The sequence below is a fragment of the Falco punctatus genome (genome assembly GCF_963210335.1).
Source record: "Falco punctatus genome assembly, chromosome: 5".
Lineage (NCBI taxonomy): Eukaryota > Metazoa > Chordata > Aves > Falconiformes > Falconidae > Falco > Falco punctatus.
Genome location: NC_137584.1, coordinates 41,603,785 through 41,617,504, shown reverse-complemented (window position 1 = coordinate 41,617,504; position 13,720 = coordinate 41,603,785). Strand labels below are relative to the sequence as shown.

At 36.2% G+C, this 13,720-nt stretch overlaps 1 protein-coding gene across 2 annotated transcripts in view; it reads right to left on the bottom strand.

Moving 5' to 3' along the window:
- Window positions 1-13,720, bottom strand: part of PRKN (parkin RBR E3 ubiquitin protein ligase) — a 766,653-nt gene that overhangs the window by 506,162 nt on the left and 246,771 nt on the right. For both annotated transcript variants that reach the window (XM_080390567.1, XM_080390566.1), the window contains exon 3: window positions 6,476-6,716. In XM_080390567.1, coding sequence (XP_080246693.1) covers window positions 6,476-6,716 — 241 coding nt within the window. The remainder of the gene's footprint in view (window positions 1-6,475; window positions 6,717-13,720) is intronic.

Here is a 13,720-nt window from a genome sequence, read left to right as displayed (position 1 = left end):
ATTGTTGGGGTCTGCAGCAGGTCTGTAGGTGAGTTAGTTGACTTTGAAGACTTAGTTGTGTACCTTTAAGACAGCCACACAAATGTCAAGCGTGTAAAATAGGATGTGAAAACGTGGAACTTTAAACCACAACATACACAGCAACAGCAAATAGCAAGCAAGAAGACAAAGCCTATCAGCATCTGACACATGTACTATCTAAGATATATAAGCAATATGTAAAAACAATAAACAGCCACTTTGTCTGAACCTAGCCATGCAGATAGAGTGTTTTTGAGTCCGTCTCGACTTGCATCACCACAGATCATCAAAACCCTTCTTGATCTCAGAGCTTCAAACATGAATCACAGTTCAAGAACTCCTGCTACACAAAATTTACCAAACAGCTTAGAAACTCGTTTACAACTTTTAAGTAGCTTTCATTCAACACACAGGAAATATTTAGCAGAATTGACTTAAAATTAAATGTAATTTCACTGTATCATATAACAATGTTATTGTCATACTCTTCTCTTAGTACACACCTGGATTTTCAGACTTCACATGCACACACTCAAAATATGGTTACTTCTGAAAAACATATTTTACCATTGTGATGACCTAGTTGGGCACGACATGTAAGCATTTGCATTAAGTATGTGAAGAATGTGATCACCAAAGGGACAGAGATGTGTGTACACAGGTGGCATCCAAGTGACAAAAGGTTGTAAACTAAAACAAACCAAAACAAGCATGAGGGACTGCAACTAGGCAGAACATCTTGCAGGTATGGAATACCCATGGAGGGTAACTGGCAAAACCAAGACTAACAAAACCAGTAAGGAGCAGAGAGGAGATTCCTTTTTAGGATGGGGGCAAGTAGTATAAAAATATCAAACAAGAAAAGGAAAGGAGAGGAAGGAAGACAAGCTTTTGCTCCAGTTTCTCTTGCAAGGAGCTTTCAGGCCTGATCAACTTGATTTCTGTGACTACAATGCATCAGTGCAACCTGCATGGCATCAGCTCTGTGGTACTGTACACCCAGTAAATTTAGAATAAAAGGTCTAACAGTTAAAGAACAGTTTGGTGTATGCAATGAATGCATAGTGATAAGGATTAACAATGTGCAGGAACTAAGCAGAATTGTTAATGCAGGAATTTTGTAAAGTTTTGTTTTTAAAGTTTAAAACAGAACTGTCCATAGAGTAAATTTACACAGTATATAATGAAGGCAAATGCAGCCATGCTTCCCAGAAAGCATTTGCCAAAATCATGACCAGCATGTTATTCATGACTTGGTACTTTATTCTGCTCTTTTAAAAAAGTAAATTTGTACCTTCCCTTTTCTGGATGTAGATTGACTCTCCAACTGATGCTGCATTTCATATTAAAAAGTTTGTAAAATTATGCATTATAAAAAATCTGAACCAAATGTAGAATAAATCACAATGTGCTGCACGGCGCATTTTCATTTTCATTAAAAGTGGTTTAATCCTAATACAAAAGTAAACTGTCAGGGCACCAAATCCAAAAATACCATAGCAACCTAACTAGTTACTTGAACGTGTCTACTGAGACAATACATTGGTTGCATATGAAGTAATTTATTATTTTTTCTTGCACAGCAATATGAATCTTACTCAAATGACTGTCTGCCAAAAAGAACAACCATAACAACCACATAGCCACCATTAAATGGTGTACTAATATTTCAGGAAATTTAAGGAAGACCAGTGTAAGTACTCTGATAATTTTGATAACTCTGGGAAAAAGGACTTAATTACTGAATGCAAATTGCACAGAATACTGATTTCCCCCCATCAAACTACTGATTTACAATACCATGGACCTAAGGTACATTTAATTAATTAATTAATGTTATAGTTAATCCACAAATGATTTGTACAGATGCCAAGGGGAAAAAAATCTTTATACTGATTAATTTCCCATGTAAAGTTGTACCTAAATGACCAGAGATTATTTTTAAGAATCCTTTTTCTCTTTTCTAAGGGAATAGCAAATTCTTAGATATTTGATACTGGGAGACAGCAAAGCAAAATTAGGTCATGGGAAAATAAGTTCATTGTCTTAGTTTCGTCTGGTACAGTTGCTGAACACAGAGCTTCATGCTCAGTATAAACAGGGACGTTCTTGCTGTGCTGGAGGCCACTTTGGATGGATCAGTGCTCATGTTTCGATGGCATGCTCAAAAAGGGCGTAAGAAAAAACTGCAGTTGTACTCAGCTTGGTACTGGGTAGGGGTACGCAGCCTAACACGACATTTAAATGCCAAAGTAGAGATGTACACCATGCCACTGCCTGATCTAGAACTAATCTGACAAAGTTTTATAAGGTTGTGAAGTAACTTTAAAATACTTCAGGAGCTTAGACTACTTATTTACCTCAAACAAACATGACGCAAAAATTCTTATCCTTTTAGTCTTTTTGATTAAAAGAATCATAATAAAATGTAATACCAATTACAGAGCACAGGAATTTTCACACACTATCAACAGAATACTATTCAAAAAGTATTCAGTGTCAGCAATAGCCACAGTTTATTTATTCAGGGTTTTCTTATTCATCAGAGTTTCTCTCGGATGTATGCACAGTTCTGACCATCCAAACCCTAAATTGTGGCTTTCCCTTCTAAAATTTTTTGCCTTTCATACATCAAACTTTTACATAGACTCAGCTTACCACTTTATGCTTTTAAGCACTGACAATACTGAGGTTTTGTTAATGAGAGTCTTACCTGCCCTAACTCATGTGTTATTTGGAAGGACAGGAGGTCTTAACATATATTAAGTTTTGTTAAAGCATTTCCTAAGTAGGTAGAAAAGAATCGATCCCTCTTTTTACTAGATTTTACAGCTTCGCACACTTAAGTCAATATATACCAGTACCTTACTTACTCTTCTGTGAAAAGAAGATCATGGAAATATTTATTTTTAAATGGCCAAATATGGAGATTTCTCATAAGCCAGGATAACTTATAAAATCTGTATGGTATTTATATTTGCTGTCTTTCAGTTTCTAGACAATGAAAGCTTAAAGCCCAACGTGGCTTGTAAGGTCTAAGGCTTCTCTCTTAGCAAATTTCCACTCCCATGAATGACACATTATTCAAACATATATAAGCCCGTTATGACCTGCACTTTTGCAGGATTCTTGTGACTCCTGAACCTTTCAACAGCTTTTTTAGCACTTTCTTGAAGTTTAGACATCAAAATGGTGCATTATATTCCAGTTTCAGTTATGCAAGTATCAAAAGCAGAAGAAAAAACATACTCCCCACTCGGTTTCCTGTTTGCACTTCCAAGGATCATACTAGCTTTCTTGGACGTAGTATCATGATGCACTTCCATATTCAGTTGATAAGCCATACAAACCCTTATGGTTTTCAGATGCACCATTTCTCAGGCCAAAATTATTTCACCTTGTACACGTATTTACTGACATGCAACCATTATGGTACATAGTTTATTTGCCTACATCTTGTTTGTCAAAGCATTTTGTCCCAGATATTGGACAGATGGTAAATTAGGTGGGGGTGAGCTAGGATGGAAGTCCTATGCTGAGACTTTTTCACATGCTGATTAGAAATCATGCAAGGTGTTATTTAGCAGGCAGATAAAATGTATTTCTATTACCTTTGCCTGTGAAGAGATGAAACCTGGAAATTTTTGATGCAGAATATCTGGACGCATATTAGTATTTTTCAGCCTGTTAGTGACTGTCAAGCTCCTGAAGTTCTCACGGGCAAACATGCATTGTACATTAAAAGCACAATGTAAGAAAGATGGTTCTCCAGACCAGTCAAGAGTTGCTTTTATTAGTCATCACTAAAGTGAAGGTGAGCTGGGAGGATTATGACCCGTTACGTTCTTCTGCAAGGAGCAAACAACACCCCTGTGTGAAGACAGGATGAGGATGCCAGGCTATAAGCGATTTTGTCTGATCAAGTACAGCCGTTTATACTACTTATTACTTATACAACAGCAGTACAATATAATAGAAGTTGTCTCTTTCCCAGATTGCCTGCTAACATTCTATAGTTTGACCTCCAAGCTTTCAAGTCAGTACTTCAAAAAAACTACTTTTGCAGTCAAAAAGTTTGCATGAAAAAGTTACCACAAACATTTCCCCTCAGAATTCAAAGGAGGGCAAATAAAACAAAAGCAGGGCAGGCACATAGGGTCAGGATCCTGTGGTAACAAACAGAAATAATTTAGGGTTCAGAAAGAGATGAAGTCTCTTAGTGTTTACTGCTACAATTATGGAATAGCTGTGTAGCATGTTAGAGTAAACAATAATCAATGAATGAATCCTCTGCCTCTAAATTGTAAGTTTAAATTTGTGCTCTACTCATTGCATGGGATCTCTCACACACACACAAAAATTTATACTTGTTTCAACTGTACAGGTTTCTACTGTATACTGATCACTACCATCCACCTTCTAAGGCAACAGCTTGATAAATAGAGTTTCAAGCAGCAATGGTGGCATATGCAGACTTCAGCCACTCATTCCCACTACATTACTCATTTCAGCTATGCCAAAGAAAATCATCACTACACAATAAAGTTGATAAGTTGATTGGAAAACTGATCTCTGGATTTATGGATTAATCCTTCTCTTTTTTTGTGTGTGCGTGTTGTTTGTTCTTTTGGGTTGTGTTTTTTTTGCTAGCTGGATAACTTTTAACCCAGACTACCTACTCCTTAGTTCAGTGAATTATGTGAACTACAAATTAATGCACCCCGAATCCTAACAACAGAAACAGCAAAGTCATCATATAGCACATTAGTGGTGGGGCTGAACAGAAACAAAAGGACAAGTTTTCATAGTGAGAGTCAAAGCAAGCCAAGGAGAAGATAACATGTTCTTAAAAAGCACTTGTTACTAACATCCTTCCAGGCAGAGCTGTTGTTCTGTTTGGTTTTTTTTCCTTATGGTAAAAAAAATCTGTTTGACTTAATCACAGATAAACTACTCAGCATATATTCTCAGTACTTTTTCCACCGTTATTATTCTGCCATGAAAATATCTGCTGCAATAGAAGATACCTGTCGGTTAGTACTTGGCTTCGCAGAGTTTGTAGTCTCTGGAAGATACACCACATGACAAGTTTTAAAAGGCATTACACATATATAAATCATTCTGTAAAGGCAAGAACTACTACTAAAGTCCTGTAGATATCACGTACAGTAGTGAAAAAATAAATAAGAAGCAGCGTTAAAAAGCTCACCCATTGCCTTGCTTTTGACAGTAATCCCAGACTGAAACCCTGTCCCTATTTTACCAGATTTAAATCACCACGCGCCCCTCTTATCTCATTTTTCATTCAGATTGGGAGATGTGGATCATTAGGCTGGGTACTAATTTGTTCCTAAACTGCACTCATTCATCATTAGTTGGCAGTGAGAGGTTGATCAAGTCAGTTGTGGAATACTTCTGTGACCCTCCCACGAATTGTATATTTTCTGCATGAGTTACTTAAGAAATTATCTAGAAGTTACTTGAACAATTTTAGTAGCCATTTTGTTAAGCATGATGATTTCTGTGGTCAGGTTAGTCACTGAGGTATCTCTGACATATTCACAAACCATCTTCTTTACTCTGAACTTACGTGTTTGGTATTCTCTTCTGTCTTGTGTATAAAGGGTACTTGTGTACTGCTTCTTCTAAGAAGACATCTCTGATGGACCATTATGATAATGGTATTGGACAAATGGTGCCTCTTCACTGGGGACAAGCAGAGTTGTCAGTAAGGGTAAGCTAGGCTGTGTGTGAGGAGGGGGTTACTGTGAGAAGAATAATGTAACAGCAAAAAGATTCTTATATTTCCTTCTGGCTTGAGCCTCTCTCTCATGAACAGTTCTAAATATTACTGCACAACCCATTTGCAGTAACTTGTTTCTCAGACTATTTTTCATGATGAAGACAAGATATTCTCAGTAATAATTTGGTGGATGAAGAACTACTGAAATACATAGCATGAATCACCATCATATTTTGTGCTAGCTATGTTTTTATAAATAATGTCTATTGTATAGAAATATTTTTTAAAAAAATGTATGGGCATGAAAACATTATAAAAGTTTGGGAATGAAACACATTTGCAATGCATAAGCTGCCCAGTGTTCTAGTTAAGGAAACTTCTGTAATGGAAATTTTACGGACTATTTTTTGCCTACTTGTAGACCTCTCAGGTTTTTGCCAGCTTGTAATAATTTGTAAAAATATTAGCATAATACAAGTTAGAGAGAACAACACAAGAAATCACTCTGTTTATCCACAAAGCAAAATTATTTTGCTACAAGACACATCAAATGCATATCTCTTCTTAATATTGTTGTATTTTTTGTTTAATAACTAGAAGTAACCGTATGTTGTTAAGTTTTTTTCCTGCAGTATAGAACTGATCACACTAAGAAAGAATTAGACAAACATTCAGGTCTGTGTATTGAAATGTACCAACTCAGTGATTTACCTGATTTTCCAGAGGGAAGAGAAATCCTGGGTTTTGTAGTATCCAGAATAACAGCCAGTCCTGCAGAGAATGACGGTAGGATGCTGGTACTGAGATCTACGCGAGTTAGACTTTCAGGTTCTCTTTCCCAGGTTTTTAGGATACCTCCAGCACAGTTATCTTCTGTCTCATCTTTGCTCTGACTGTTCTTCTGTGGACTCTGAACAATATGAACAATACTCTGCTGGGCCAGGTCACAGTTCTGCAACACAAAACCAAAATCCCAATAAATAATTAATTGTGACATAAGGGACAAAATCCTTCTTTTATCCAATTCGTTATTTGTTAAATGATCTCCAAGCCATTTTGTGTAGAATTTCAGTGTGTGGTAATGGAGTTTAAAGCAAAGTGACAAGAGTAAATTGCTGGAATTAGGATTACTTGCATTGGCAAAAGGGTCACAACACTTACAAATTCTAAACATTTAACAAGGAAATGGTGGCCCAGAGCCAACAGCTCTAAATAGGTCTGGTTTATTGGCACAAAGGAAAAACTCCAGAGGGAGTGCTACTAAATCAAGTGCTAAGAATATTCAATACCTAATATGCATTTACACATATAATGCTGATACACACTCTTCATGGAGCAATTTAGGGTCAAATTTGACAATCACAGAGAGTTCATGAGCAAGCTACTCCCACATATTACAAATAGAAGATTGATACTTATTTCTTGTCCCTAATTTATTTTTCAATCTAAATCTGGCTTTAGATGTAGACTTAGTATAGTTTCCCATTCTTTCCAAAGATGACTTTGAACTGTTGACTTCAAAATTAGAGAAAGCCTGTGGAAGATCTCACAACTGCCACAGGCTTTGCTGGTAGAACAAAAAGGTTGCTACCCATTTTAGCCCGAGGTGTCACACATCCATACTTCCTCTTCCTTATTTTTCATCAGAGGTGATTCTTGGACAGTCTTTCCAGATCTTGTGTCTTAGAAAAAAGCAAATTGAATAAGTATCTTATGAAAGGTTTACCCATGACAAATCAGAACAGAATTCACATTTTGTTCAGCATTTTCCTAACACAGAAGAGGAAAGCAAATCATTAACGCAGAAATAGAAATTACAGAGATTTTAGATGACCTTCCAGTAATGAAGGACTTTCAAGGAAGACTTACATTGTTATTTCCACAGCACACCTTGCAACAAAAAAATTATTCTTTTTTGGGTGATACCTCCTGACATCCACACCTAGTTCCCCTGTGCCATGAATGAACCATGTACAAACATCAACATACACACAAAGAAGTTTGAATTTCCCTGAAGAAAACGATTATCTAACTTATTGCAGTATCATTAGGTTGGCCATGTCTGCCCTGAAATGCTAAGACAGACTGCTGATAACATTTGGGAGGAACAGATAGTTCAGAAGTATTTGTCTCAGTATCTACACAATATTAAAAATTTTTAGTTTGTATTTTCAATTATTTCATACACTTTTAATTCCAAAAGATTTTTTGATGATATTTTAGTGTTGTTTATACCCTTGTCATTATCCCACCCTCTTCTACAACTTTTTCTCCTCTAGTCTCATTTCCATTTAGTGGTTTTCCTTCATTCACTTACATTATTCTTAGTACTTCCCCCTCAATACTTTAGTTCTTATGTAGTGCAGTTCTAAAAATCTGTTAGTTTGTTGAGGGTTTTTACATTGAATTTTTAATGACACACTGTCTCCTTAGTGAAGCAGTAACCAGCCAGCAGAGATTTACCAGAGCAAGGACACTGCAGTCTTACTATTCAAAGCAGTTACTAGATTTCAAATTTTAAAAATTATTTTAAGATTAAAGGTCTCCTTTTTTTGTAAAACTTGTTGTCCATAACATTTTAACAAGATTCATTAAATAGCTTAATAATTTTATTCATTAACAAAAATCCAAAACACATCTGTCACTCTAAAACTCCTCTAACTAAGAATACTGCATAATATTAAAGAACGTAATAATCTAAGAGAAATTAATAATGAAATCAATAACCTAGGCAAATGAGGAGCTCAAAAGTGATTTGCTCAGTTACAGTTAGAATTGCGAAGGGAAACAGGTTTATATGGAAAAACTCACAACCTTGGAAATCCCTAATCAACTGTCAATCAGTCAAACCATGTTTTAATGAGCATCCCTTCTGGCAGTCTTGCTTGCTTAAGTAGCTCCTTTCCTACCTTGCATTTTTTCTCACCATCTACTATTCTTCTTAGTTTCTTTCTTTATAAAGTTTGCATCAGTTCTCTGATTCAGTTCACAGTTCGATTCTGTGCTAAAGTCACACTGAGGGCATGGTGCAGGAGAAAAAGAGGGATTGCAAGGGATGCTTAAATCAAACAAAATATCCCCACAAAACCACAACCTTTTTCAGCCACTCTTGCTTGATCTTGAATGCTGTCCACATTTAGATTCATGGTTTAAATCAACAGATCTTTTAAAAGTACAGGTTCCTTTCAAGTTCTTTTTTTCATGCTGGAGGATATGTGTTTGGCTTAGAAACAAAGGAAGGGATGACACAACAGACTGTCATGTTACCTGCTGTTCTCCTCAATAAAGTCAAGAACCACATACTTCAAAATAAGATGTAAAAATTGCACTTTGGTCCACTATAAATCCATACAACCCTAGCAATAGCATATTCCTGTATTTCGTTTAATGAAAGTTCTCATTTTTAAAAGGGCAGGTGAACATGTATCTTAGCTTTCTTGAATCTCTTCATCAAAAACAAGAACAAATTTTGGAACATTGAACATCAGTACTTATGATGATAGTATAGGTCATAGACACACTAAAGCTTAATTAGCAGATTCCAGGATAAATTTTCAAAGATAGCAGCTAGGAAAAACAAACAACATCATTTGTTTTGTACACCAAATATATTTGATCTGGAAGTCACTGAGCAGCAATAAACATGGAGTCCCAAATCGTCAGTTTTGTAATGTTGTTTCTGACTACATTAGATTTGAATTTAGTTTGTGTTTAAAGGAGGAAAGTAATTCTCAATCTTTGGGGAAAAAAAAAAAAAAAAGAGTGAGAAGACAGCAGAAAGCAAAGAAGAAAAGAAAAAAAAACGAAGAGGTTTGTGATCGTATCTTATTTGTGAAGAGACCTGGATGAGAATATCACCAAGCAGTTTCCCAGAATTAGGGCGATTAATGTTTTATAGCAGACTACATTTCATACATGGTAGATGGGCTAGGATTGCAGCTTTTTTCTCTGAGAAATGAGGTAGAATTCAAACTATTTTTGTAAATGTTTAGGTTTTGCCTGAGGTTACTAATGTAACACAAATCTAAGATACAATTGTTTATGTCAATGTCACTTTCATTTTCCTCATGCATTTGTTCTACTCCTCAGGAAAAATTTCTTTTGAGAATATCTATTATTAATGATTCTAGAGATATTGTCTTGTCTTATCTGTTGATCCAAATTAATGCCTGTGATCCACATTCCAAAGGGAAATACTGCAAGTGTATATATTGTAGATTATGAAGTATCTCCTTGCACTAGAGCAAAGGGAGCTGGGAAGATCCAGAAGTGATGAAAGTAAATATTAAGGACTGGTTCTTTAGACAGATTGGGTTTTGGCCAACTTGGAAAAATGAATTCATAGCAGATTAATTTTTTTTTTTTCATTCAAACCTATTGTTTTCATATTTTTTCCTGAATTCTCAAGTTGAATTTCAAAAGGCTGAATCAGCACATCCTGAGTAATTAATGCAACACCCTTTGGTGCTGTCAGCTGTGCATTAACTAGAAGATCACTTCAGGAAACTGAGTTAAATTATGAAGAGGGAAAGCATGACTGTGTTCCAATAACTCTGAAACCCTCTATTCTGACAGATTTCTGCTTGCTGTCTTCTTGACAACATATTTGGATAGTAACATCAATACTGAAAGTGTTCTCCATCTAGCAAATACATATCCCACTAGAGAAGTCATATTATATTTTCTGAAGTGCAATATACTTTATTTTTGAAATGTTTTATTGAAAGAAACACTAGAGCAGAGAATAGCTTCAATTCAGAACTTTGGATATGAATGTAAAAAAGCTAATTTCTTGTGGTGTTTTGTCTTGAAAAGGAATTTGAAATATTTTCATTTTGTCTTAAACACCAGTTTGGGTTTTTTAGGTGTTAGAGGTTTTTTTATTGCCTACAAAACTCAAAAAGCAATTCTTCATACTTCACTACCTAAGATCCAGTTCAAACTTTTTCTGTTATCTGGAAAGGCACATCTTTGCCCATGAATCCCTGGGGGCTATAGAGTGAAAACAATAACAGTTTGCCTAATTGCTGCCTATTTAGATTAAGCAGATAATAGACTGCCTGATGCCACTCAGTATGAGAATCACACAAGGTAAATGCTCAATAAAAGGTATTTTAAACTTCTAGGAATGATCAACAAGAATCAAAATGTTGTCATTCCAGTTAGTTTTTTTCTTAACTGTGCTGCATTTCAATATCAGATGGGAAAACACAGGGAACATTTTTGTTCATTAATCTGCAGAATCACTGAAACAATACAAAAGCTCCCCAGAGTACCTACAACACAATACATCTCTTAAAACCAATAGGACCCATGTAAAAGTGCAGAGGACACATCAACTTTATTGGAAAAATATTTTTCCATGGATAAAATGTGTAAAAAGAAATTAAAGGTGACCTTCTACCTTCTAAACAGGAAAAAAAAAAAAAAAGGCATATGAAGTTCCCAGGTGAGAGAAAAATAAGCCCAACAAACATCACTTTACTATTGCTGTAACCCTTTCACAACCCAAGGACAGAGACCAAGTCTTAAAAGAAGCAGACATAGAAAGGAAATCAATTGGAAAAATACCACTATGTTCATTCCCTGATCACAGACCAATGATTCAAAAAAGCAAGAAGTAGAAAGCAACAACAATTTCCTTTACTGCATAGGGAGCAAAAGCTGAAATATTAATGAACTTGAAAGCAAAGACTACCTACAATAAAAAATACAGATAGAGTATTAACATTCTGTTGAGCCATGACGGTCTAAGAAATGGGAAGCAAGATTTGCAAGGCTTAACATTTGTTATTTAACCAGCTGATACAGAAAGAAAAACCAAATAAGCTTTTGGGCTTGGAGAGTCTTCTGCAGGTCACGGCAAGAGGAAATCTGAAGGGAAAATTAACCACTGTTAAAATAATGAAGCAAATCACCACGCTGGTCTGATATTGCCACCCATTCGTGCGAAATCTGTCTGCTGAGTGGCAGTGAACTAAATATTGCTCTGCATGGGGCAAGGGAAAAAGCCAGTGCACCACTGGGCCCAAGTTAGACCACTCAGCAGTTAAATTCCAGCAATCAGAAACTACTTGCTATTTTATGATGCTGAGGAATATATCTATATTTTACTTCAGTTTGCCTTTTCAGCATTTTCAGAGTTATACATTACTGTACTTGTTTAGTATTCAGAATATTATGGATGCTAAGCAACGCCTAGAAATAGAAGGAAAAATAGATCTACTATTGAAAGCAACACATATTCAAATAAATGTGATGAAAAAGCAGAAAACCCTTCACTTAGAGCAGGGGGTCTCAAACTTTTTAAACAGGGGCCGATGCATGGATGAAGTGGCAGGAGGTCATCTGTGGCTGCTTGGTTTCCCCCCCCCTCCCCCACTGGGGGAGGGGGGGTGTGTGTTCTGTAAATACCCGCGGGCTGTAGTTTGAGGACCCCTGACTTAGAGTATTTGTACACTAATTTTTAAAATCTCTAGCTAATCAGTTCTTGCAGTAGTTTAAATATTGACCATGCCAAAGAAGTAGAATAAAATGAAAGATAAAAAATATGCTATAAAAAAGGATCTATTGCTTTCTAAATCCAAAAACTAGCATAATTTTAAGGACCACTAGCAGAGTTCCTAAGACAGACTATTGCAGCAAATCAAGGAAGGAGTGCACAGGAGTTTTCAATGCAGTAGGTAACAGCTGAAAGTAACCAGATGCTAGTGAGTGACATAGAATCATTACAAGTTTAACACAACCAGTGGCAAACGCTGGTGGATGGGAGGCAGGCCTTTGGCATATTAAGATGTTGGAATATCATAAAATTGCCTTGGTTTAAGAGGAAATGGTACAATACATCTTCAAAACTCGTTTTAAAATAAGGATATGACATTCTTAATGTGATGTGATAACTGAAACTTCTCTAATGATAGTTAATGAAGATGGATACATTAAACATGCAAATGTATTGTTTCCCAGATAAGCCACACTAATTATGGCTTCCTTGTGTTATGGGTTTTTTGTTGGTTTGTTGGGGTTTTTCACCTTCTCCTTTCCACCCCCCTTAAATTTGTATCTGTGTTTTGTATTTTATCCCATTAGCAAGTCCAGGGATAACTGAAGAGTGCGAAGTTTTGAACTATCTATTTAGGTTAAGACTAACTTTGGAAGAGTCTGAGAATTTTGTACTTGTGGACACTTAAGGAAGAGATGAATCTTGTATGAAAGTGCAGCATTTAGATGGAAGCCACTGAAGAGATATTTGACCTGTCAGTTTTCTCACCACCTGCAGCTATGTGAGGTGGCAAGGTCTTACGCTACCTTAGTGGGCATCATAAAGAACATAGCTTTGAATTTAAGCTAATCAGAAAACTTCACAGTGAAAGGTCCTTTACAAAACAGGTACACTTGACTGGATCATCTCACTCACAAAAGTGAGACTTCAGCTCTCGCTTTACTTTTCAGTTGCGAGTCCACTGTTGTGGAACTTTGCACCCCAAACACCAATATAAGAAACTGGTGGCAGGATTTTCATGATACTATTGACTGCAATGATCACAGAAAACCACCAGCCCAAAGCACACCTATTCCTCCAAGACATTCTCCATTCGTTGCCCTCCTGGTTCACGAATGAAAGGCAAGTTCATTCAGTGACTCCACTGCAACTCTGAGTGGCAGGGTATCTCTGCCAATGACTCCTGGGCTGTGGATCTAAGATGGGGAAAAGTGCACAGAATGTTAAATAGGCTTCATACAAGACATGGAAACATGATGACTGGTCATTGCTACTGATTTATTTGTCATGTTACACAAATTAAATACTCCAGAAACTGCAAAGATGCCCAGACTTTCTCCTTTTGAAAAGATATAATCACAGTCCATGATATCTATATAAAGGAAACAAATTTGGAATTACAACATATCTGCTGAATTTTCCTGAAGGTTAGAAACTTCAGAGCCTTACGGGTA